The 27,872-nt window shown below is 36.3% G+C and overlaps 1 protein-coding gene across 3 annotated transcripts; it reads right to left on the reverse strand.

Annotated features, from left to right (window-relative positions):
- Positions 1-13: 13 nt before the first annotated feature.
- CAPS2 (calcyphosine 2) lies at positions 14-27,656 on the reverse strand. 3 transcript variants are annotated; one of them, XM_059816670.1, is made up of 17 exons: positions 27,579-27,656; positions 25,546-25,592; positions 24,214-24,259; positions 23,970-24,080; positions 21,981-22,136; positions 19,553-19,675; positions 15,307-15,374; positions 12,390-12,509; positions 11,196-11,270; positions 10,209-10,304; positions 10,008-10,101; positions 8,291-8,406; positions 5,208-5,284; positions 3,453-3,607; positions 2,809-2,928; positions 1,600-1,696; positions 14-314 (listed from the first exon to the last, which is right to left on the reverse strand). In XM_059816670.1, exons 1-17 carry the CDS (start codon positions 27,654-27,656, stop codon positions 139-141), a joined length of 1,755 nt encoding a protein of 584 aa, XP_059672653.1. In that variant the 3' UTR covers positions 14-138. The 3 variants fall into 3 exon arrangements, with proteins under 3 accessions (XP_059672653.1, XP_059672652.1, XP_059672654.1); XM_059816669.1 differs by having other exon boundaries at positions 21,981-22,154; positions 23,961-24,080; XM_059816671.1 differs by lacking the exon at positions 21,981-22,136.
- Between the last annotated feature and the right edge of the window lie 216 nt (positions 27,657-27,872).

Below are 27,872 nucleotides of genomic sequence, written 5' to 3' on the forward strand. Positions count from 1 at the left end.
AAGCATGTAAATTTTTCAGTCCCTGAAATCAGTTTACGACACTAATTAGGAAGTAATGCACAGCAAGACTAAACTCTCCCTATTTAGCTCACTCCTTGTTTAGAAAATGTCTCTTCTTCATTTTTATTTTCTTCCACTCTAAATTCCCCAAGGGTTCCTTAAGATATTAATAAAATCATCATCATCCATGATTCCAATACTTAATCCTTCATAGTAATCTTCGAACTCAGAATAGGACACTTCATTGGGGTTGCTGCAGGACTCTCCCAGTGTTTCTAAAAATGATGATTTAATTTCTTCTTCTGTAGCTTTGCCTGTGAAAGTATATTTTGCCACTAAATACATTTTCAAGAACAGTGAATATATAGCATTTAATATATTTCAGGCAAGAAACTTTCAAATTTTAGCTTGCAGATATTTCTTGAACAAATTCAATATTCTGATTTCAGAATTAAGTCATTGGCTCACTTAATACCAGCTGCAGAAATCATCCTACTTTAATAGCACATGATAGCATTAAATATCAACAGAAGTATGAAGCCACAGTCAATTTCAATTAACTATGAGATCAGGAAGATTTTTTCCTTCAAATGACTGCAAAAACTGAATAATGCATTCATAAACTAAAATTCTGAGAATTCAGACATTATCTTGTAATAAAGCAGATGTTTAATACAAGTTCAGAGCTCTAGGAAAACCTTAAGATGCAAGTTTGCATTTAAAAAGTGTTCTGCAATTGACATGTGTTTTAGTGACTTAATAAAGATTATACTCAAGAAGATTTTGTAGCTTTGAGAAAAAAAAATTAAAATATAGCATTATAGCATTAGAAAAAAATGTATATATAACATCCCTATATCACCATGTGCATTCATGTGTTACCATTAAAATCACAGGCAATACAAAAAACCTCCTCTCTTCTACAGGTAAAACAGGAAGTGTTAGGACACTAGGGAGACTTTCCCAATGACTAGTTTGGTACATGGAAACGTTATTTTAGAAACTGACATACAAATATTTCAATTCCTATTTTTTCAATGGCAGAGTTTAAACATTTTTGAGAATCCTGAAAATATAATGAAGATACCAACACTTTCTCTGTAAAGGATGTTAATCATATCCCAGAAATAAATAATTTATTCAGAAGGAACTTCAAGTGTGGAGTACATTCAGTGTCAGTTGGAAACCTTCCATATTTTGATGGAAAACAGTAATATCAAAATGAGAGTATCCTCCTAAGTGAAAATTACTAGTATCATATGTGTCACTCATAACTTGCACACCAAAGCTGAGAACTAACTACTTAAATCTAGTCCTACGCAGGTAGGTAGAGGAACTACTCTGCATATATGCAGTATTTGCAGCTTTATAAAAAGCAAGTATTAAAATTGTGTATATGAACTCCATTACTGTTTATAGTCATGTTCCAGATAGACACATAATAGGCCATCAGAGGAAACGTAAGTTCTCCTTAACAACTGAAGTCTAAACCAATATGAAAATGGTTTGTATTTGCAGCTAGTTTCTGGATCTGGTATCTCTGCTAACAAGATAACTTCAGTAGTTACAGATATTATTTTTTTCGTTTATGTGAATTACCTGCCAATACTAGGGGATGTGTCTTTGCGCAATAACATTTTCTGATATCTACCATAGGCACGCTCCCAGTTTTGTTGAAATCTAGTTTCATATAAGCCTATAAAGGGAAAAAAAAATCATATAAGCATATAAGGAAAAAGAAAAAAAAAAACCAAACAAGTGGAAAGATGTAAAGATCAAATATACTTAACTACCTAGCACATATTTTTAGATCTTGTGCAATGGATTATGTCAACTTACCTATTTTATGTAAGGCACCAGATACCAGAAAATTATTCTAGATTACGGAATTTCGTGATTATTTTATCTTAACAGCTTTCACATCATATGTGGTCCCCTCACCAACTCAAAAAATAATTGTCTTCACTCCAAAATTTCCAGCTCATCCTTAGAATCAGAAGTTACGCTGCTTCCCTTCTGGCTCCTCCAATTACTAAGAGTCCTGCGTCATTCTGACAGGCCTAACACAGTCTCTTCAGCACTGCTAACAGCAGATCCATTTTCATTTCAGTTTACTCAAATACACATGCTTGATACAAAAGGCTAGGAGAGTCAGATCGTCCATGATTAAAAGTATAAAAGTACATGTTATTTTTCTTGATCCTGATATCCAGTCGATACTCTATTGGTTGCTTTGTAATCAGTGTTTCATACTGCAAACAGCTCCACACTACGTTATAGACATATAACAAATGGCATTTCAAATATAGGAAGTCTCACAAACATAATGACTCTAATTGTAGGTCTCAAAGGAGGTAAGTATTATTGCCTCTATTTCAGACACCGAGGAAAAAAAATGCACACAGATACAGTGATCTGCCAAAAGAAGGAAACAGACTTCTGGAAGAGAGAGTTTCAGGGTGCCAGATGCTTTATACACTGGTCTGAACTGTAAGAATAGCACACATATGCATAAACTCAAAATAATAAAGGAATTAATTCTAGAATTCAAAATTAACTAATTCAACAACGGAACAGCATGCATTCTTCCAATTTATGTTTATTTTAATAAACTGATCTGAAAGTTTAAAAAGGCAATTACCAGATGCACAATTCAAGAAAACCACCACCAACAAAAACCCCGCAACAGCAACAAAAAAACCCCCATCACCAACAAAAAAAACCCCAACAACCAGAACATGACAAATAACCAACTTCAAAGTTAGACTGCAAAATGTCTACACCTAGAATATCTGCAACAAAACTTACTTTTCTCACAAATGCTTTCCGATATTCATTCATTTCTCCAAATACGGCACGAGTAAATTCTCCATAGTCGACCTTACCACTCTTGGTGTCATCAAGAATAAGCCATAAAGATTCAAAGTCCTGCAATTTAAAAATATTATGCCAAAGTTTTTCGCTATGTCCTAGAATGAAACAATTGCTATAACAGGAAATTACAGTGTTCACACAAAAAAACAACTTCCAAATCAAAAGTGACTCCAAGATTTGCCAAAATAATGCAAGTCATCATCGGTCACTAATGTCCATAATTCACATTATTTGCAGTTTTGATAGCTGTAGGCTGTTTTTAAAACATAATATATAAAACCAAGAAAAAAGGTAAGTAAATAGCATAATATAAATTATTTTTAAAAGGAAAAAAAAAATTCTTGCAATCCCACTTGCTTCTTCATGATGTACAAAGATTGCACATTTTAATTTTTTTAAAATTTATTTTATTTTTAAGAATTTCACACAGGACTGAATGCAGAAATGCCAAAATACTACAAGGGGAAAAAAAAACTTGCAAAAAATTGCTATTAAACTATAGATTTAAACAAAGAAAGGAAATTATTCCATAAATTAGGTAAGATAATACCCATGATTACAGTTTCAGCTAGACTTACCCCTTCAGGTATTTCCACATGGAATACTTTTAGAGCTTCTTTAAAGTCTGCCTGAGACAGAAAACCATTTCTGTTCTTGTCTGTCTGTCGGAAATACTTTCCTAAGCCTGTTATAACCCGAACTCCTCTTTTGCTTAGTGTCTCTCTGAGTGTACCTGAGGATTTGGAGAAATAAAGGACACAATGTTTACCTGAAGTTGGCCACATGCTATGGAGCTGATATAAAAGTAAACCACAACTACTTATGATACTGCTGGTTAAAATGACACATCCATGCATCCAGGCTCCTTTATCTTTGACGAGAGAATGTCAGTTCAAAATGAAACTATCAGTTACTTAACATCTGAGTAGAAATCATATAAAGCAGCAGCCAACATCTAACAAAACATTTAAAGAGATCACAGAAGGAAAGGAAGAACAGATATCGCCCTTTATGCGCTCAGATTATAAAACTCCTTACTTCTGCTAGAATTGATTACATACCATGATTCAACATACAAAGCAATTTAGGAACACTACTTTGGTAATACAAACATTCCATTATGGGACATGCTCCTTCATGGTACAAACATGTTAAATACATGTGGAAATAAGAACAAATATAAGTAATTCTGCAAAATCATTCCAAAATTATATATAGAGAACTATTTCTATGGTAAAAATGACAGCCTTATCAAAATCTCTAGGTAGCAGGTTTACTTTAGGGTTGTCTGAGTTTCTCAGCATATTCTGTTAACAGAATTCATCTGCTATTATATCTTCAGATTACTTGTATCTACAATTATAAAGCAAAATAGGGGGGATGGTGAAAGAAGATAGTTTTCCAGTAAAGTTCAAATTCAGACGTATGTTAGAAGATGGCTTTAAGTATATACACTTAGCCTTCTTCCAAGCCACACCAGCAAACCTTAGATGTAGTCAGATAATTGAGAAATCAATTTGTGTCTATTATGCGAGGGAAAACATAGAATAACTAGAAGATTAAAAAATATCCCTAATTTGTTATTGCAACAATTTTTATAAATGTAGATGTCCAAGCAAATTTGAATGACCAGAGAGTGCCTACTTAAAACAGGTTTAGCTAATGACAGTAAATAGTGGAGATTCTATGAGCTGGAAGCTGTTCAGTTCAACAGTTTTTGCTGACCACAGGTTACAAGGATAATACACAGCACTACATAAACATCTTTCCATAATTTTCAAACACAAAGCTATGCCTTTGTCCTAAAGACTGTAGGTAGGAACCTAGTAAAATTTAATTACCTATTCCAGAATATACTACTCAATTGTACTCACGTATTTTAATAAGCGTAATATTAAAGACTATCAAAAAACAACTTATCAATGTATAGAAATAATGGCCCTAAGAAGGATCTAGCACAAAATTAACTGAAGAAATGAGATTGTGTGTGTACATTTTGCCAGTAACTTTTTTAATGTAATGCCAGTTTAACACAGTATCAGCATTATGCTTCAGCATTTTTTCAGAGATTATGTCGGCACAGAGATTAACATTTTATTGACTGCATTCACAGTTATTCTGTACTGTCTCCACGATTTTAGCCAGACCGTTTATTTAGGAGGAGAAAGTATTCTTATAATTGATTTATTCTGGTATCAGATTTAATAATAATACTCTGATAAATACCTAAGTTTTGTTTAATTTCATTTATAATATTACTATTATTCTTTGAGTTGTGCTGTAAAGATAGAAATACAGAAATTAAAATTAAATAGGTTCTGGTAGACACAAACCTTGAATCTTCTTGAAAACTTTGCTGTCATCAACCACTTGCTTGGAATGCTCTTGCTTGAATTCCATAGAAGTTGTTCTAAAATAATCAAAATTAATCTTGATTGGTGAAATTACATGTAATATTACTGAATTCAAAACAGCTGTAGCAAAAAACATATTGAACTTTATATTTAATTCTTATAATACCCTTATAGGCATAGTATCCAATTGCTTGAGTTTAAGATGGAACACACAGAAGTCTTTGCTGAACAGCTGGAGATACGCAGAAATTCCTTTCTGACAATATTCCATTAGCAGCTTCTCTACTAATTCATTAATCATGGATAATTCCTCCTGTGTGTAAAATCTCCAGAAATTTATTTCAAGACAGACCTAATCTTCAGCTCAGGCCACTGGAAAAGTTTATTAAAGGAACTACATTTAGTTACTAATAGGAAAATAACATGAAGTAGCTACAAATCTCTCTTTAGAAGAGAAAAAGCAAGGGTGTAGACCAAAATCTGGATCAGCATATCTTAGGTATGATCTAGGAATTATGGTTAAATTTTGTGTTGTGTCTGGCAAGTGATTCCCTTCTGAGAAGGGCTTCCCAGAAACCCCCATCAGAAATTATTATAGAGGTTGATAAAATAATACTGTGGAAGAACCTACTGGAAGAAAGAAAAAAAAAAAAAAAGTCCAGTAATTATCTTATTCAGAATAGGAAGGCAAATGAAAAAGCACTACTGTCAACTTCGAGCTGCTTGCTCACCAGTGCTTTGCCATGGAGTACGCCTCCTCCTGCTTCCTGAGGCCAAAGACTTACCTCTCTGCTGTCTATTAAGACTTGTCATCTCCACTTTGGGTACCTCCCATTATGAAGTTCCTAAAAGTTTCTCTATATCAAACCACCTAAACTGGAAAGTCAACAACCACCTACAGAGGACAGCATACTCCCTCTAAAACACATGTAAAACACAAAATATTAATGGCTTGTGACAGCAGGGCATAGCTGCTCCTGAAAACCTGCAGTAAACCTTTTGGACTGTACCTGAGCAAGCTTCTCTGTGAGTACAGTAATGGGGGTAAGAGGACTCAATTCAAGAGTTTTGCATCGGATAGTTCAGAGTTCAGTAACATCCCCATTCAGAACAAAAGGACAGACTTCACGATCTGAAATTTAGTCACTAATGAAAAGAACACAGAGAGAGAGTATAAAAAAGAAACAATCTGTTCTACCACAGGTAGCAGAAAATCCAAAATGATAACCCAGTGAGCAGGTCTTCATTCTGGAACCTTCAGAGATAACATTGGATCAACTCCAAATTTCACAGGTATAAGATGAGCAACAAATGAAAGAAAAAGCTGTTTACCAGAATGATAGGCTTCTGAGATGTAAAATGTCTTACATAAACTATGTGAAATTAAACTATATTGTTTTTTATTTCATGGAAACCTTGCAGCGAGGGAACAATTAGCACTAAGCATCCTACAACTATGCATTTCTTTAACCAATTACATTTGAATTTACTGTTTCATGTACTGTTGGCTCACTATAGCTCCTTTGCAAAGCTTTCAGTGTAAAGGGACCTAAAAGTGAATATTACTGTAACTGAGAACAAGCTTCATGTGTCTAAACACTTGCAGAAAGAAAAATAATAGTCAGTTAAGTTGTTCTAACAAAAGTAGTCTTTGGACAGTGAATGTATTTAAATGAGATTCTGTTATTGCTGTTCTTATTCAAGAAAGGATTGAAGCATCTGATATATGAGGAGAGGCCAGGAGAGCTGGGACTGTTTAGGCTGGAGAAGAAAAGGCTCAGAGTATCTTATCAGTGTGTATAAATACCTGACAGGAGGGAGTAAAGAAGATTGAGACAGGGGTCTGCTCGGTGCAGCCCAGTGACAGGACAAGAGGCAATGGGCACAAACTGAAACACATGAGGTTTCTTCTGAATATCATGAAACACTTTTGTACTGTGAGGGTGACTGAACACTGGAATAGGTTGCCCACAGAGGTTGCAGAGTCTCCATCCTTGGAGATATGAAAAAAACGCAACTGGATGCAGCCCTGAGCGACCGGCAGTAGTAAACCCTGCTCTGAACGGGGGGCTGGACTAGAGATCCTCTTGAGGTCCTTTTATATGATTCCATGATTTTATGAAAATTTGTATCTTGTAACATCTGCTACCAGCTAACACTCCTCACCAAAATTTGAGTAATCAAACTTTGACTGTATTTCCAACACTGTTAAGTAACTTCAATGTTCAGGCATCTCAGCAGCGCAATAAATTTTATACCAAGATTTTACTTGTGCTAAGAAGCAGTATACTCACAATAAAAGCCAGAAACCCCAGAGAAAGATGCTTCATTCCCTACACAGTTTACTTCTGTATAGATATTGAGATGATATTACCTTCAAAAACAACGTATACTCGAAGGTTAACCATTCACCTAACGATATGAAAAAGTTCTAAGAAATTCCTATGTTTCAGACTATGGAACAACATAATTTACTAAAACCTATTTTGAAAGAATACGTGCAGAAACCCTGTCCCAGTTCCTGACGTCTTCAACATGTGGCAATATCTGGAAGAATGAAGAATGAAGGGATAGGAAGAGGAAAGAAAAAGAAAATGAAAAATGAAAAACAGAGAGAGAAACCTCCAATTCTTCCCCTGCCTGTGTTCAAACACTTGCATTATCATGACTGATATAAGCTTTTAACATAAGCTTCACAAAAGATTCAATAATAAAGTTGATCACAAAAAAAGCATTCTTCCCCAAACTTAGTATTTTAGTTCATCACATAAGGAAAGTTTCAGTATATGATTTGTATATAAAAATATCTGACTTCAAACAAAGCAAATAAGACAGTTTCACACTTTAATTAATTCTTATTTTAAAATTACTCCTTATCATTCTAGAAAGTTACTGAATTACACAACATCCACTAACATCTATTACTAATTTCTCCTAACAACAGCCTAAATACAGATTTTTTTTTTAGCAGTATAAGTAATAAGATGTTGGAAGCTCTTATTAAAAAATCTTTTATGCTTAAGGAAGGAAAGGTAATTTGAAAAACAGTTAGCTGCACTTACTTTAGAAAATCCATAGCTGCTTCATCAATACTTATCACACGAAGGGTGAGAACTGAGCTCTGCTTAACACTTTCTGGAAGGTTATGATCCACACTTCGGAAAGTTAGGTTAGCTCCCTGTTGGTAAAGCATACAATGATTTACAAATAGGTTGTGTATTTCGTAAAATACGTTCTGTAAGACTTTCAAGAAGTATGATTGTTAAAAGGCTTGGTATGAAATGATGAAAAGGTGTAGCAAAGGTCAGTTAACCTTCTCAACAGAGCCTTTCTAGTACTAAATAAAAACAGCTGTAGGCTCCAAGATGACACATTATCCTTTACGTAGAGGTTTGTCTAGTAAGGCCTACTGTTACCTAATCTACAGCTGAAAAACATGAGACTACAGATCGTTGTTTCCTCAGCCAGGCTCTACCTTTCAATTTTTCTTCTCCCTTCATCCTTATGGGATCCAAAACTCACTGGACCACAGAAAAGACTCACAGAAGGTGCCACATTGATTTCATGAGAGCAAAGTTTCTCAGACTAGAGGAAACCCTCCACAGTTATTTTCAATAACCTAAAAATCATACTTGAGATAAACAAACAACTAAAAAGTAGCCTTTCCAAAGTTCAAATAATTCCTGCAATGTTTAACCATGAAGTTATTTTTAAAAATTGCTAGATTTCACTAATAAATATTGAATAAAACCATGTTAATAGTAGCACAGAGTTCTATTACCCGGTATAATCTCTTCCCCTTCTCTCCAAGTTGGGGACAGAGGACACATCTCACGTATTCTGCAAAGTTAAAGATGTTTTTTTGGTTTGGGAGAAGAGGGAAGGAGAGAGAAAGAAAAGCAGCAAACTAAAAGCAAAGAATGCTGAGAAGAATCAAAAAAAGCAGTAGCTCTAACTATAATATCCATGCAGGCTTCAGTTATAAAGCCTCCAAAACTCATAAATTAGGAAGGAGAGAGAGACACTGTTATTGTGCAAGTGTTTCAACCGTTTGGACTTTGTTAGAGATTTTTATATCTTAATGTCAGCCCAGAAATCCAGTTTGCAGATATGGAGATTCACAGATATGACATCATTCCAAAGAGCTATCAAACTCAGTAACAGTACATTTTCTGGATGGCTTTAAGACACATCTTTATTCAGAACACATTTCCATCTGCAGGTTGCAAAGATACACATGACAAAAAAGAAGATGCAATGTGATTTGTAGTCAGTCATCAGATTAGCTGGTTTACCATTGTTTCAAAAGCTCTCACTAAACAGCTGGTGGTAAACATTTTCAGACTTTAGGTTAAAACCAATTAACCTGCAATTTTCTCATCTTTAAAAAAAATAATTAAATTGTTGCCTCGAGTCAAAAATGCCAGAAGACCTTGCAAAGATTATTAATTTTTAACAAGTACTTTGGTCTACTTCTTCAGGACTCTCCTTCCCGAGTTCTTCATTGTGCCTACAAAAAGGTCTACACTGTCTGCAGTCTTGTGTCCTCTAGTGGGAAAATTACAAGCTACAGCTTAATCTGAAGCCAAAAATTGAAGCTTTAAAAAGTGGGACAGCAAAATAATCCAGACTCCTGAAAATCTTTAATTCTAAAACGTTACTGAAGGGAAAGACTTTTCGTCTTCCCCAAAGCTAGATCACAATTTTCAACTCGAATATCTAAATATTACTTCCAAATCACCAATAAAATTGATTTACATTTAAAAGAAGAATACTTACAATATAGAAGTCACTAAGATCATAAGCTTTTCCCCTGTTTTTTCCACGTTGATGATGATAAATTCCCTTTCGAATGAAAGGCAAGGCATTTGTTCTGTGAAAGAATTCAAAACTGATATTAAAACAATTATATTTATTTAAGTTTCTTAGATACAGTGGAAGATGGTTTCTAAAATCTTTTTAAAAAGTAATTTATCCTACCTGTTTTTTCCAAACTGTCGAAATTCATACACAGTAAGGGATCTGTCACATGCAAAAAAAAATCCAATCAACTCTCTACAAGCATCACGACCATTTCTAGAAGAAAAATTGAAAAGCACCTTTATGTTTTTGCATCTGTATAAATTCAATTCAACCCAAACATAAATAACATTTCTATTTTGGAATATGCATTAATGTTGCATATTGTACAATCTTTTTTCTTTGAAAGAGGTATCTGACTATTTTCTCTAAACCACCATGGAATTCAACTTCTGAATTTGGGCACATATTTTAATGCAATATTTCATTCTCCATAATGTTAAAAACACCTTTCAAGGCTTCATGTTTTAGTACACCAATGTAATTTTCACTCATTAACTAAAGCATTACTTACACCAGGAATACTGCATTCATTACGCTATATGAAGCTATGGCATATGAAGCTATGTGGCTGAATCCTCAGCTATGTCTAACAAGTGTACAACTCACTGTGTCAGAAAAGCATCACTTTCAGAGCTGAAGAACGTTTATGTCACCACTATTCAGAACAGTTTCAAAGACACCCTAAACCTGCAAGTCTAATACATAAGGCGCTACAAACAAGACACAAAGCCATCCTTTCCATCTACAGTGGTTGCCACATACTAAGACAAGGCTAAAATAAATTTTAATCAACGGAGGTGCAACGGCTAGGAGCACTATTTTACACAGCCCCTGTGCTAACTGTCCTGCACAGAGCTACGGGTATGACGGTAACATAAAGTTACTTATGCCTCTTAAGACTCTACAGTGGGACTGTAAAGCCACTATTCATCAGCCATGCCAAAATTTGTATTATACATGTGTGCATATATACACCTACGCAGCACATACTTTTTTCAAAACATACGCAACAGAAAGGTTCAGTGCAATTAATTATTTCAAGAGGGTAAAGATCATAATTCATAAATTCATAGAATTGAAAAGCTTCACAAAATTTATGATTACCTTGATATAATCCTACTATCAAAGCGTAGCTTGTTAGAGAGCATGTTTTCAGTTAATCCTGAGTTGGTCCTTATTCTGTGAAAATAATGCAGTATGTTAATGATACCTATATGCTCACAGAGAAATGTTATGTAAAAATCAACTGTTTCAAAACAGCAAAAAATGTGAAATACGGTATCCTTGGCAACTGGCTGAGGAGATGATTCCTTGTAGTTGAATTAGAAAGCAACTCAGAGCTGTAATGTGGAACGTGTTCTGTAATTATATCATATGAGAGTACATTCACAGAAGGCATAGATATGAATGGGATATTTTGTTTACACACATTTATATCAAGAATTAAACCTCTACCATACTTCCACCAATCAATGTTTTCTTGCAAAAATACCCAGGTTAGGGCTTCTTTACCCACCTAAATATTTTATATTGGCCACATTACTAGTTCCAGAAATGGAGATTTGTCCATGTGATGGGTGTAAGAGATTGAGACTGTTTATGTTGCCTTTTTTTTTTTAAATACAAAGATGATGACATTTGTTGAGAAAGACTTTAGAACAGGATGTTAAAATGCGCAAAGCAGAGATGTTTGCCTGCATGTTGAGAAAGATAAACAGAACAAAACTTGGACCTGCAGATTCATTTCATTTTACGGATCACAGTGTTTTCTCAGTTTTTATTAAGCCCTTGCAGTTACTATTTCAATGATCGCAGGGCAGGAATGACATTTAAATGCCAATATGGTTAATTATTGCAGCAGAAATCAAAACATGAAAGAAAGGTATGATTATATTGTGAAGATCTACATTAGTATTTACGGATGCATATTTATGCAATTTTATGCACTTCAGGATAGGAATCTCTAAAAGGGTATGACAAGATTGCAAGCATTCAACAGCTCAGAAAAGGCTGGCAAAACCCTGTGATGAACAACATCAGTATAAGCTTAAAGAAGGTTCAACCAAGTTTTATAAATTCTATGAATCAATCATTATACACAGTGAATCCACATAAAAACGTCCCACTAGGCAATTATAAGCATGGGGAGGCTACAAAAAAGGCCTCACATGAAGCTGGTGGATCCAAGCCAGAAATAAAACATCTGGAAAGGCAAAGAGACTTTGCAGAGCACAAAATAATAAAAAAATACAGCAGAAAATTTATTTCTAGAAAAAATGACCGCTAGAGAAAACTTACTTCGTTTCATGAAGTGTTCTTTTTCTAAAATGCATTGGTGCTGTCCCATGTCTCAGAAGTCCATGAGCTTCCTTGTAAACATCAGCACGTGTGGATTGCTCTGGGTCACTTATAACAGCTCTGACCAGAAAGAGCAGGGAGAAGCCCTCAGACTATTGGTAAGTTTGAGTATCAGATCTTACATATTCTTACTCAGGAAAGAAAGCACCCAAGAATAACACAGCAATAAAATCTTAGAGTTATCCATTAAGCTTGCATAAACTTATTTTTTTGTTTGTTTTTACAAATTCTGAAGCCTATTACTCAAAATCAACTATATGCAATAATATTCTGGTAGTGCCCTACTATGTAGTAACTTTACAAGTATATATAAAATATACTTTAAATAATACATACATGTATATATAAAATAAATCTTAGTATTACAAAGGGGATTTTTTTCTCATTTCCAGTATTTCTGTAAATATTCCATCAGTGATATTCTTTATCCGTGGCTCCCTCCAAAATCAGTGACAGCCACTAGTAGTGGCCAGTGACATTATCCAACAAAAACATAGGCACTTCCTCTCCCAAAGCACTGACTACACAACCCATAGGATCTCAAAGTCCCATCAAGCAGACAGGAAACAGATTAACTGTTTTCTGAACATTTTGACATTCTCTGTATCAGTTTAACAAGTAAACAAAAGAAGTGACCCTTTAAAAATACATTAGATTCTTTTTATGTTACTGAAATGGTTCATAAACAGAAGGAAAAAATAATTTTGCACGGCTAATATAGTTTTATAAACTTGCTCTCTGTTCTATGCAGATCCATCTTTGCACACATCAGTTACAATGATTTAAGCACAAGATTGGCTCTACTAAAAAAAAAAATGTAAAAAAAATCAAAACACCTTTGTGTTTCCTTTAATAGATCTTTTTTCATGCAACAGTTTTGAACTAAGCTTCCCCGATTAACATCCTGCTCTCTGATACCAATTTGTTTGGCAGAACTGGCACAGTTATATTTGGAACATAAACAGATATTTTTTAAACTAAAAGTTCATCCTGATGCAGCTGCAGCACTACTGAATGTTGTTTTGACGTTGTCAACAGAAGGGTTCAGAGTAGGAGAAGGAATACATGAAAAAAATAAGGCAAAGCAGCTGAAGGAGGTTAAGCACAGAATGAACATAGAATCATAGAATCATTTAGGTTGGAAAAGACCTTTAAGATCATCAAGTCCAACCATTAATCTAACACTGCCAAGTCCACCACTAAACCACGTCCCTAAGTGCCTCATCCACACATCTTTTAAATACCTTCAGTGATGGTGACTCAACCACCTCTCTGGGAAGCCTGTTCCAATGTCTGACAACCCTTTCAGTGAAGAATTTTTTCCTCAGATCCAATCTAAACCTCCCCTGACACAACTTGAGGCCATTTCCTCTTGTCCTCTAGCTAGTCACTTGGGAGAAGAGACCAACACCCACCTCTCTACAACCTCCTTTCAGGTAGCTATAGAGAGCGATAAGGTCCCCCCTGAGCCTCCTCTTCTCCAGGCTAAACAACCAGCTCTCTCAACTGCTCCTCATAAGGCTTGTGCTCCAGGCCCTTCACCAGCTTTGTTGCCCTTCTCTGGACATGCATTTCTCTTCTCCAGACCCCTCACATCCATGATCCAAGATGCACAAACCTGTATGTTTAATCCGGCGTCAGTAGAATTGAAACACTTCAACACAACCAGCTCATTTTTAAGATAATCTCTGTAATCATCTGCTTTACGTATATCTTTGTAGATATATGACATGGGACAAGCATTTCTTTGAAAATCGGCGATTTCTGCACTGAACACTTCCGTATTTTTAAATCTGCTACAACGTCACTTGGAATTTAACATTGTGTTTCATGACAATCTTGTTTCCTTCAGGCAACATTCTTGACATGTCAGCTTTTAAATAGTGTAAAAGTATTAATAGACTTTTAAACAATATAGGTAATTGAAATTGCAGTTGGAATGGAAACAAAGAAAAAATAAAAGGGTGAAGCAAAACAGCTTTTTAACCTCAAAGCCTTGAGATCTGATGGGCTATAATATCAGTACAGATGACTGCAGAGATTGTAAACTAATGCAACATACTGTAGAGCTACCCACAGACAATTTTTAGCAAGTGTAAGGTAAAATGAAACTATATTAAACTAGCTTGCACCATCCTATATTGCCATAGCCAGACAACTTGGATAAAGCCCTGAATTATTAAAAATGATAAGTTTACAGGAAGAATAATAATAAAGGAAAGATGTTTTTACTATACTCATCTTTACCTGTAAGTTACTTATTTTCCCCCTTAACATATAAAGGGATCTTTCTACATAGAAGGAATGCTTCTTGGAGCCAAAAGGTTAGCAATGAAGTTAGGAGAGCTTTCCTGTACAACCTTGATCAACCTGATTCATCTTTGTGCCTTTTTTTCCTACCTACATATACATTGGTATAATACTCCTTTACTCCTGAGGAATGTTGTATCAATATTAAAAAAGAAATATTAATAAACCCAAGATTCTTAGAAAAGACAATAAATACTGAAGAAGTGTAATTTGTAACAGCAGGCATCCATACATATTGATGAGGTGCAAGAGGGTTATTTCTGAGAATTAGTGCTATTGTCAAGCCCTTAAATTAGGTTCAAGAATAAAACTAAAAATTATTCTCAGAAAAAAATTAACTTACACATAGCACTTTAAACTGATCTTTTAAGTTAAATTTAAAAGACTTTTCATTTAAAGAGTTTTTGCAAATAATAACACTACATAAGACTGCGTAAGACTTACAACAAGATGATCAAAACACCTCTTAGGCAAGAAAAGCCACACACTCAGAGATCTAAATTCTTCTGTAGGGAAAACTGAAATTTTACATTATAAATTCACTTGCCTAGATAATTGATCCACCATCACTTGTTCTACTACAGCCTGTTTTCTCCTCTCTGCAGCAACATCCTCCTGCAATGAAAAACTAACTGAAAGCAAATGAAATATATAACACCAGACACTTCAAATAATAAATTACTCTTTAAGATAGCATTCAGACGTCACAATCTTACCAATGTCACAATTAATCTTTTTTTATCTTTTTTAATAGTTTTATTTGCATAACGAATAGACAAATAATATTCTCTGCTACACACTCAAATTGTCTATGCATATTAATTGTCAATAAATATGACAATTCTAGTATGTCTGTTGACAGACAGCATTCTTATCTCTATTGTTTCCAATAAATTCTGTAAGTACAATAGAGCCTGAGGAAACTCACACTATTCCAGGTTTCATGGTTGACACAGATTCCAACTCAGAGAATGAAACTTTACCTCCAGCAATATTTAGTCAAAAAAATTCTTTTAAGACTTAGTCTCAATGCACAATTTTTATTTGCTGCACGTCACAATAATTTACTGCTGAGACAGGCCAATCTGAAAACCCTTTCAGGAAAGATCATCCTAAGGGGAAAGGAGATTTAACATGATCTTATTATTATTTTACTAGAGTAGCACTGAACCATAACCTTGTGCTATTCGCTGTAAAGTGCTCAGGCATTGATCATCATTTGTTTCATAGAAAGAGAAACCAAAACTCAAAAGGATGCCCTGGACAGCATGGAGGCTGCTGGCAACAACCAGGCCCCAGCACCTCTCTTCATGTTATCTTCCAGATTTCTGACCTTTTTCACTGCTCTTCAATTTATCTTTTTTCCCCAGAAAACAATTTTTATATATGAGAAAACAGATTATTGTTACTGAGGGGGTTTATGCAACCTTTTTGACAACTTTGTAGATATTCTGAAACTGAAGAATTAAGGTATTTTTCTGATTGGTTATTTTTTCCACACAGTTCTTGTGTGCAAACCAAATTCTAGATAGATCAAGCCTTCCCACGGCTGAAGAACAACCGAAAGTTGTTTCCCAGATACCAGGTAACTGTAAGGGATAATTCCTAATTTCACAGAGATGTGACGGGTATAATTCACAACCTTCAAGTAAATACTGATTGGCACTAGCCAAAAAAAACCATAAACAAACAAACAAACAAACAAATAAATACCAGATCCGCTGGTGTTTATTCCAAACTGATTTTAAGCCTTAAAAGATTTCTGAATTGTAGGAGATAGGTGGCTTTTTAGTTCGCTTTCATATTTCATTTTTGCACCTATCAGAACTACAGGTGCTTTATTTCAAGTTAATGAATCTTTGCACATTAACTGTTGCAATAGGTATAATAAAAAGCATTATGAAAAGAGGACACAGTGATAATACAGAGCAGTGTTTGTTAAAACACAACATATTCCATGGACCCTGGCTTATAGAACCAAACCATCTAGCCTGCTGAAAAGAACCTGATTTTAAAAAAAAGAAACCTTACACCTTGTATTTCAGTTGAATACTAGGTCACTAAACGTACTCTTCCATGGAACATTGTCCATTCAGATTCAATCACACATGCACTATAATCTGGAATTTGAATAAGGGAATTTTCATCCCAAACTACAGAAAAATTAGGAGAAATTCTACTTCAACATTAGAGTTTTTGGTAATAATTACAGTAAAAGGAAATTTTAACATTGTGTATTCTTAAGCAAATTTTTAAAGCAACTTAAAATCAAATGCCTACAATTGAGGCAATGTGTACCCAATGGAATTAACATGTATGCAGTTACTACTTCCAATTTTTTCCATTATTCCTACCACTATCAGAAACTTGAACCTGAGAGAACCTAAGAGATGCTCCTAGCAAGAGACAGCCAGCCTGTGCCACCGTGAGTGCTAATCAGTAACAAAAGGGCTTCTAAAAGTCCCTGTGACACCTTGCTCAGGCACCTGCTGGCTTCCTTTTAAAGCATACCAGCTGCAGCGTACCTGTTATTTTGTGGTCCTGCACTGCTCCCTTTCTCAGTGTTTTCAGCTTATTTGATTTAGCATTAAGTAGTTGCTCTAATGATACTTTAAAACTTTTTTCCATTATCTTCATCCTATAGTATAAATTTTTTAATTTATTCTAAAAATAACAAACGGGAGGTTCTTCAAGTTCTTCCTAAAAGTCCTTTCTGAAAAGATTTTCTTATTATGAAAATGAATAGTGACATCAGTAGTGTAACATACACATTCACTTTGATGAGACTAGGAATAAATGTTTGCAATGTTCGCAAAATTCAGTGCATAGTGATGAGCAAACAAAATAAATTAAAATTATTATATACTTTTACAATGTCATAAAATTTCTCATGGCTTAGTATTCCATGAGAAAGTTAGAATGCTAACTCTGTCCAACAATACCTTCAAAAACCAGTCATGAAAGCCATAACTACATATGTAAATACTGAATCATGTAATATCAAATCTCAAAGTTCATCATTGTAAATAATCCTAAATTCAAGGCTTAGCCTTAGATGGGCAAGACTCCTATTGTTGAGACCTAAAAAAGTTTTAATTCCCCTCTACACATGCTAGTGAGACCATACTTGTTTCCAGTTTTTGGGGCTCCCTCCTTCCCAACATCAATAGGGATGAGAGGAACCTGGAAAGGGTCTGACAGAGGATCAGAGCCAAAGCAACTGAAAGGAGAGGCTAAGGGAGCTTGGGTTTGTTTAATTTGCAGAAGCAGCAGCAGCTATGAAGCATTCTGAAAACATCCTACAACCAAAGGTAAATTACAAAGAAGACAGAACCAAACTTTTTGACAGCGGCCAACAGTATAACAGGAGGCAATTTTTTACACACTGAGCCTTGGGAGACTTGGTATGGATAATAGGAAGAACTTCTTCACAAGGACAGTAGTGTATCACAGGAAGATGTTGCCTAGAGATGCTGGAGAAGCTCCATCCTTGGAGCTTGAAGACAGTCAAAGCTGTGGCTGACCCGATCTAATACCAGCAGCAGAGCCCATACAGCTTACAAAGCCAATTCTCATTACATACTCCATTTCAGGAGTTAATGAGAGAAAACAGCCTGTTTACTCTAGAAACAAGCCAGAGTAAGAGCTGATGGAATCATGGAATCCACAGATCATGAAATACAGGCTCAGATGCAAGCTACAGACCAGAGGAAATCATAGAATCATAGAATGGTTTGGGCTGGCAAGGACCTTGAAGATCATCTAGTTCCAACCCCCCTGCCATAGGCAGGGACACCTTCCACTAGACCAGGTTGCTCAAAGCCCCATCCCACCTGGACCTGAACACTTCCAGGGTTGGGGCATCCACAACTTCTCTGGGCCACCTGTTCCAGTGCCCCACCACCCTCACGCTTAAGAATTTCTTCCTTATATATAATCTAAATCTGTGCTCTTTCAGCTTAAAGCCATTACCGCTTGTCCTATCACCACATGCCCTTGTAAAAAGTCCCTCTCCAGCTTTCTTGCAGGCTCTCTTCAGGTACTGGAAGGTCTCCCCAGAGCCTTCTCTTCTCCAGGCTGAACAACCCCAACTCTCTCAGCCTGTCCTCATAGGAGAGGTGTTCCAGCCCTCTGATCATCTTCATGGTCCTCCTCTGGACTCAGTCCAACAGGTCCATGTCCTTCTTATGTTGGGGGCCCCAGACCTGACCACAGTACTCCAGGTGAGGGTCTCACAAAAGCAGAGTAGAGGGGGAGAATCACCTCCCTTGACCTGCTGGTCATGCTTCTTTTGATGTAGCCCAGGATATGGTTGGCTTTCTGGGCTTCAAGTGCGCACTGCCAGCTCTTGTTCGGCTTCTCGTCAACCATCACCCCCAAGTCCTTCTCCTCAGGGCTGCTCTCAATCCATTCTCTGCCCAGACTGTATTTGTGCTTGGGATTGCCCCGACCCACGTGCGCTATACTCAGGTTAACTCAGCTTACTCAGTTAATCTTAGTTTTACAACTACAACAAATATATACATATATTTGTATTTATTATTTGTAATTTGCATTCTCATTTATATACATTACTGCATAAAATACAAGCATTGCAGATAAGATTTAAAAAAATGCTCACTGGATTGCACAGTTCAGCTCCCATTGAAACAAATGTTTAAACTCCCATGATTTCAATGGGTGCAATTACTTACTAGGACCAAATCACCAAAGGCCTAACTTCTGCTGAACACCTGGGAAGTCATTCTACAAGTCTAGACAGTTAACAGCATAATACGAGCCAAAATACTTACAGCTTCCAATTTCCTTATACTGTGCCGCATATTATAGGGCTTGCTCGTGTAGCATTGTTGCAGGAGAGCTTTCTCATCAAGACCTGTAAGATCATCATTATGTCCATCTTCAAGCTGTGTACCCTACACAAAAATACATTCTTTTCATAAATCAAATTTAATTAATTGTAAGAAAAACAAACAAACAAACAAAATCCCACAGGTTTTCCTCAACAATTTAAAGTATTTTTCTCTCTTTCTTTCTTCTTTATTTTTTAAAGTGTCTATTTCTTCTTCTTCATGCTAATTAAAAAAAATCTCAGAAATAGTATGTTTCTACAAGCTATGTGAAAAATCAGCAGCAAGTCAGAGAAGGTAGACTGTTAGTACCTCTCTGAAGTAGACAAGAGCTCATCCTTTTTCTGTTCTGCTCAAGAACAGCCAAGAGAAAGCGGCAGATTTGCCATTATGCATGTAGCTCAAAGTTCACCATTGCAGAGATACTGGTTTTTGACCAGCAAAGAAGTTAAATACATTCTAGACAGGAAAAAACAAAGCGTACTGCTGAACTGGGTCTAAGGGACTTGTAAATCAGTTTAAGGCATTACGGAATTATCTTCTGCATGGAGGATATGACAAAAACTGACAAAGGAGACTGTGTTTACAGGAGTCAGGAAGGAGGCAACATGGGAAGGAAATCGAGAGTTGGTTTTGTTAGCTATGCTCCTCTAGGAGACGCTTCTTTTCAGAGAAGAAAAGTTATTACAAGTTCCACTAATCAGATAAAATACTAAGTATCTTGAAATCTAAAGAGGTTTTGATTTATTAATTTAATCAGGTAGTGATAATATCTAACAAAGAAAATTCTTCTGCCAGACATTATATTAAAATCTGTCTTAAGAACTAACACGTATGGCTTCTAGAGCTTAGCAAGTATCTTTCTGGAACCCAAAATCACCAGAATAAGCCAGTCCTGCTTTTTCCTCTCCTAGTATACACTTGCCACCTTCAGTTTCAGATTAACTTGGCTGCTCCTGTAAATACCCTTTTGATGGGCTTGCAGCACAGCATATAAAAGGAGTCACTACTTGGAAAACAGATGACATGATGGTGTCAGACTGGTACATAAGAGTGGAATCATTTTTTTAAAAAAAAAAAAAGTAATACTACAACAAATCCCCAGAAGTGACAATCTTAACTGCCACCAAACATAAACCTAAACTTCATAAAATAACAGAATTGGGTTTTTCACTCAACTCTCTTACTCACAGAATGTTTACTTATAGGTATTTGCAGGTTCTCCAAGTTTTATCTGAACACTAGAAGCGTGACTATAAGAGGAGAAAGCCCCTTTAAAACTATCAACAATACGTGTAAAACAATAACATCAATATGTGAAACATAGTATTTGTCTTATGTAAGACCTTTCCTTTTCATTCTACTAAACATTAAGGAAGTAAAATCAGTAAACTCATTATTATTCATCACAAACCTTTTCTCTGAAAAGCAATGAGCACAATATATTCCCTCAACATCTGCATACTTAACTTTTCATTAAGAACCTTAAATGGTTATACTCAGCACAGTCTAGCATTTGACCAGTCCTCACAGCTGTTGCTTACTTTTGTCTCCTGTTTCCTTACACCTACAATGATGGATCTTGCTCTGTGCAACCACGCTTCTCCACTATCTCTTCTAGAACAAGAGAAAAGTTGGGGGGTTTTCACCCCTTTGTTTTCCAGTTTCTCTCCACTGATCTTCCTTTGTTTGCATCTTAGTTTTAATTTAAAAACACAAAAGAAACCTGGCAGAATTAATACAGCTTGCAGTCCAACTGTACTGGATCTTACACAATGTCAAAGAAAAAAGTACAGATCATAGCTTTCATTATTTTAATCCCATATTCCCTTCCATTTTCAGTGTTAATAGCTCTCTAAGGTATAGATTACATCTTTCCCATCTCCTTTTTTAAGTCCTATCTACAGTCATATTTGAATAGAATAATAATTAGTATACTTTTATATTTAAAAAATAAAAAAGCTTGAATGCATTTCTATATTTGGAAATAATATTTTACCAAGATCTTCCCGCTGCCTCTCATCTTCTTAGGCTGCAAACTCTTCCCTATTAATCACGCTAATCTTTATGCTCAGGCTAGAGGTGCACTATGAAGGCAAACGTTACGTTTCTTACCAGAGAATACATAGACTCTTAGAATACTTAGACTCTCAGAGCACATTAGTTTCTCACTCTGAAACAACTGAAACAAGCTTCCTATATTTTATTTCCTACTCAACATTAGATGCTGAGATTACACATATTTTTGTTTCTTTACGATACAAACATGGAAGAAATTAATTACACACACACGCAAACCTCTCCAAACACTGTAATGAAATACTGGCATACACTTGCTATTTAAAAATGCAATTACTTCTTTGCCATCTACCTTTATTGAAGCTTCTGGACACTGGAGGTGGTCTTTTTTCTTTTCTGCAATTCTCTGAGAATACTGCTTATATTCTTCCTTCATATCTGCTTCATACTGACGATACTTCAATTTATATCCGTCTGTTGGGGATGGCAGATTTTCTGGTATTGTCTTCTGCTCCAAAACAGAATGCTAAAGCAAAGAGTAATCAATATAAAAGCCTCTGTTTGATCTATTGAATGAGAACAGAATTATTATAATTCCCATCCAGTATAACTTCTGAAACTTCTTGATACGATGCTTCACATTAAGAAAAAATGCAAATATGACTGCATATTCAGGATTAATTTTCGTTGAGTTCTTCATATTCTGCCATTTTTAAATCTAAAAAGTACATAGCCAAATGGTTTTACATCACTTTTAAGGAGAGAAGCCAAGATTAAGTGGTTCTGTCCTATAAGATAATGTTACAGATCACTAAAATGGGAATTCTGACATTTGATTTTGGATGGCTGAAAATGGGCTGATGGATTTCTTCAATCAGAAGTTCTAATATTCTTGGATGGCAGATGAGTATTAGTACTGGGACTTCCTTCCCTAGAATGACATCAGCTGAAAAGGCTGTGAAGCCAGCTAAGTACCTTCCTAACTTTATATCCATCTCGGTGCCCTACACAATGGAGGCTGGATCAGTACACAGAGCAGCAATGACAGAAGGCCAAGACACCATTCTTCTTTCTCTCTCTGAATAACTAACACCTTCAATGTTTAAGGGATATTCCTTCAACACTAACAAAACTAATCTAGCATCTCTACTTGACGCATCTCATCTTGCAACAGCAGTGTAACAGTCCCATTCTAGAAAACCCATTTCTCAAAAACCCAAAAGATTTACGTCCTTGAAAGGGCAGCTTTCTCTTTCAACAGACGATCCCCATCTCTTCACTGGTTAATTCCTGAATGACAAGACTATATTTAAATTATTCTTCCAAAAGTGACCTATTTTGGGAAGATCTACTTACACAGTCTGTTATTGAAGAAGCTGGAATATGTCTTGCTAAAGGAATGCTCAGTCAGGGCCCCAGAAGCAAGCAATGCAGAAATAAAGGCCGCTCAGAGGAATACATTAAAATATTTTAGAACTGCTTGAAACATCTTCTTCACAAAAAAGAAGGGGGGGGGGAAGTCAGGCAAAAAGAGAGAGAGATGGAGAGCAAAAGAGGGTAAATGAACAGAAGATACATTCCTGCACATTCAGCACTTCAGTATTTAAGACATAATGAAGGCAGAAAGGAAGCACAAGTGATAAAGGAAAGCAGAAAATAAAGGGAGAAAGACCCTGAGAAACAGACAAAGCCATACCAACCGTCCGTTAGCCTTCCTGCAGCGAGACTGAATTGTATGTATGAACTTTATATTTAAAATAAATGGTAAAGCAAGCAGTGAAATTACGGGCTGCAGGGGACAGCCTGCCTCACCATGGTCTTCACGACAGGCCGCAGGGGAATCTCTGCTCCAGCACCTGAAGCACCTCCTCCCCCTCCTCCTTCACTGACCTTGGTGTCTGCAGAGTTGTTTCTCTCACATGTTCTCACTCCCCTCTCCACTGCCATTGCTCCACTGCAGGCGTTTCCCCCCCACTTCTTAAATATCTTATCCCAGAGGTGCTACCACCATCACTGATTGGCTCGGCCTTGGCCAGCAGTGGGTCCCTCTTGGAGCTGGCTGGCATTGGCTCTATCGGACATTTGCTTCTAGCAGCTTCTCACAGAAGCCACCCCTGTAGCACCCCCCACCTCCACCCCCGCCGCCACCAAAACCTTGCCATGCAAACCCAATACAAAAGTACTTTGCCAAAAATATTTTGGACCAATAGCACTTGGAGATATGAGTTTAACAAAAAGAAAAAAAGAGAACTTGTATAACAAAGCTAAGTATGCTCTTCTAAATTACTGCTAAAGGGGCACATTTTAAAGATATTTGTAGCAACAGACTGACCTGTTGAGCCTGATGATGCTGTGCATATGGCGTTTGTAATGACGTTCTCCAATCTGAAGACGAATCTAGAGGGCATGTATGAGGATAACTTCCACTGAATGGTATGTAAGAGTCCCCATCCTAAAATTACAGGGGGGAAAAAAAAAAAAGGACAATCAATCGTAATTGTTTTATAGTCAGAGTGATATTTTTATAAACTCCTGCAACACATGAATTCTAAAGAGTATTCAAGACAGAATTAATTTATAATTACCTCTTCATCAGACTCTCCCAGCTTCCCTAGATCTAGGCATGGCACCCTGCAGGAAGTTAAAATTATTTTAATAGCAATATGTGCTCTTATTTTTCAATTACAATAAAAGCAAACTGCCTATTAGTTATTACTATTAGCTCCTTCACAAAAATTTCCCTGCTATGAACAGTTTCACTACAACTGGAGATGGCCTACTTGGCAAATCCCTATTAGCCCCTCTTGCTTCAGCTCAGGAACTGGCTGGTGAGCTTTTCTTCTTCCCCAGTTGCAGAGTACCCTGGCAGCCAAAAAGGGCCTCTGCAAGGCCCTTCTTCACTCCCAGCAAGGCCATCCTGGCTCCTCTTCGCTCCCCAACAGGAGCTGCTGCAACAAGATCATAAATCAGGGATTCCTTATTGTGACTTCTACAGCAGGTCTGTGTCAACATCCCTCTTATAATCAGTCACCAGAGAGGCAACAGGGAAGCAATGGCTCCTCGGGATGCAAACCTTCCAAACTTTTTGGAAGAGATTAACACAGTGGAAGCCAACTATACTTCAGTATTTTATTCTGCTTAAAGAAATGAAAACATCTCCAATTCATCAAAGCATGTCTGTGCCTTCTGCCTTTACTCCAGGTATGCTCCAGAGCACCATGAATACATATTTTTTATATTTTACCACCAATATTTCCAAACAACCCTATTATAACGAGATTACTTCTTGGAATAAGAAAGCTCCTTAATTTCCAGAGAATGACTGACAGTACACAGAAATTGAAGTTCTTTGACTTCAATATGACCAGTCCAAGGTCATGGTCACACATACTTGTAAAACAACGTAGAAAGATCCATTGGCTGTAAGGCATTTCAGTAAACAAAAAAAACCCCTAAACTATCAAACATGGTTCTTGGAACAGCAGATGTTGCTTATCTGCCGAAGTCATTATAAGGTTTTAAATTTCGTAAGAACTGTACAAAATTTCCCATTGCTTGTAAAAACCCTTCACAACAGTTTCTCTGTAATTTTTACTGTAATACCTGCAAACAAGGCCAATAGTTAAAAAACATTTTTCTTTTTTTGCAGACTATTACTTTAAAAATATTCAAGAAAGACTAGGTATAAATATGAAAGCTCTGAGTACGACTCTAGTGTTAAGCTCAACCAAAGGTAAATCGACTTAATTCCAACGTAAATAATGCAGCAAATATTCTACTCTAAACAGAAATCATAGAAAACAAACTTATGATCATAAATTTCATGGAACACCGAGTTGCATATCAATACAAATGCAAATGTGTTCTGTTAATAATGCACAATTAAACAAACTGATCAGAAATAGCAGCAGACTTACTCTGGTGGGCGTGGACCATGAGTAGCCCGTGTATCTGGTCTCCAGCCCTAAAAGAATGACACATTATTACATGCCTAGAGGGATAAGGATTAAAATACATAGTTCTCTCTTTCAGCTTCCCCTGGAATATTTAAAATCAATGCCTCAAAGTATCTGCCTGACATATTTGACTGAGATGCTACTAACAAAAGGACAAAACAAAAACTTTTCATGGGAAGTTGGTTCTTACAGATCATGAGACTAAAAGACTGAATATTCATCATAACAGAAAGATTTCCATCCATTAAGAATCCAGAATTCAGATAGTAACCACATCAGCTATTAATAATGCATTAAAAATAATCCATGTTTCTGAGACCCTGTACAATCACTGCTCACAAGGTTTTAGGTCACATGGTCCTTGTTGGTTGGGAACCAATCCCTCAGCCAACCCTTAAACCAAAACCACAATACTGACAGCCAGCTGGCTCACATGGAGCTAGCTCAGACCCCAAAGAAGCCCTGATATTTGGTGTAACTGTATCATCTCAGCTTTAGTATAGCAGCACACGATGATGACTAGGCAGCTTCTGTAATCACAGTGGGTTTTTTGCATGGCTTTGTACCAAGAGATCTCCAAACTCAACTGAGCAAGAACACAGCAAGAAGAAAAGACTCAAGCCAAAGCGCTCCGTCTACCCCACTATGGCTTTCTGAAAACAGCCAACAGCAAATCCCTAGGGAAGACTATATGACTGGGGCAAGCACATAGTAACAATTCCCCTAACTGGCCTCCCAGTCTGAAAAAAACGTGGATGCTCTGAACCAGGGCCAGCATCTTTGTTTTCACACTCTTCAGCTCAGAGATCTCAGCATCACAGTCTGAATTGAGCAGACATCTGATTTCCAGTGGTGGCCTAACACCTTTCATGATTTGGGAGAAGTCACAAAAGTGTAACTCCTTTCCTGACACACACCCTTGTAGCCTGCTCCTGAAAAAGAAGTTCACAGTTCAGCAACACCACCCTCTACTGCCTTCAAAAAAGGGTATTCAGGTTTAAAGAAAGAAAATAAAGTTTCTCTGCAGGAGGGTCGCACATAATAAACACCACCACCTTGTGGTCAAGTACATAAAAACCGCTAAGAGATCTAACACAATTTAGTCTTAAGACTAAATGCAATGCATTAAAACACAAGTGTATAATTTTTCTGTACCATTTCAACTGTGATAAGATAAAGAACATACCACATTCTAGATGCTAAAGTCATGTAATTCCTTTTGCAGAAGTCATTGAATCAGGAAGAAAGCAAACAAAAATAATTCTGACAACTGTCCACATTTACAGGGTGAAGCACATAGTTTCAGCCTAATTTTGATCTATGATTTATTTTTGCAAGCCACCAAGGATCAGATGGACTAGGGAGTCTAAATTTGGAAACTGAGGGGCACGAGAAAGAGAAGAAAAAAAGGGGTGAGAGATTAGAGAAAAATGGGCATTTCTTTTCTTTTACAACCTACACTAAATGCCCCAAATGCTGTTGTTGTACACAAGTATTTCATTCTCAAAAGACTGGTTAAAAGGTAACATTATAAAATTGACGTGCTATCGTTCACAAAAGGTCCTTTGTCATTCCAAATCAAACAAAAAAGGAAAACCAGCAACTTGGCAGCCAAACTCCAAGAATTCCTAATGTAGTCATTCAACAAATAAGGAAGTTAAATGGGTGCTTGGGGACTGAGGGAAGATTAGCAATTAACTTTACTTCATGGGCATGAAGTCCACAGTATCTGTAAGAAAAATCAACTGTTGTTAAAAATATTAATATTTGCCTTAGCTATAATAAAAAAAAAAAGGCCCTCAGAATCAAGATCATATTTGTACTAATCAGGCTTTCAAAAGTTAGCCTGAAAGTTTCTGCTACAGTGATCTTGGGAGGGTCGCACATCTATCTTATCTCAAAATGTAGAAATATAAAATGTAAAAACCTTCTCAAGTATGATTAAAATGTCAAAGTAAGGAAGGAAAACAACCACAAGCCTGCCATTAACATACCTGATGTTTCTTCCTCCTCGATGACAGCTGAGTCTGCCTTCGAGGGGATGCAGCAACTCCTCTAACTTCCAAATCCATGCAAATTCAATGACAGCCTTCAGAATAAACTGAATAACAGAAAAGGCTTTTGAGAAAATAATAATAATGTATTTTTATATAAGTACTTGTGCAAATAAACATTATTGCATTAGAAAAAACGTGTCTATCACCAATAATTTGAGTATTGTCTTCAGCAAGCTATGAAATGTTTCTGGCCTCCCTTTTTCACCACCTCTTAATTTCAGTCTTTCCTTA

Source organism: Gavia stellata, chromosome 4 (genome assembly GCF_030936135.1).
Source record: "Gavia stellata isolate bGavSte3 chromosome 4, bGavSte3.hap2, whole genome shotgun sequence".
NCBI lineage: Eukaryota > Metazoa > Chordata > Aves > Gaviiformes > Gaviidae > Gavia > Gavia stellata.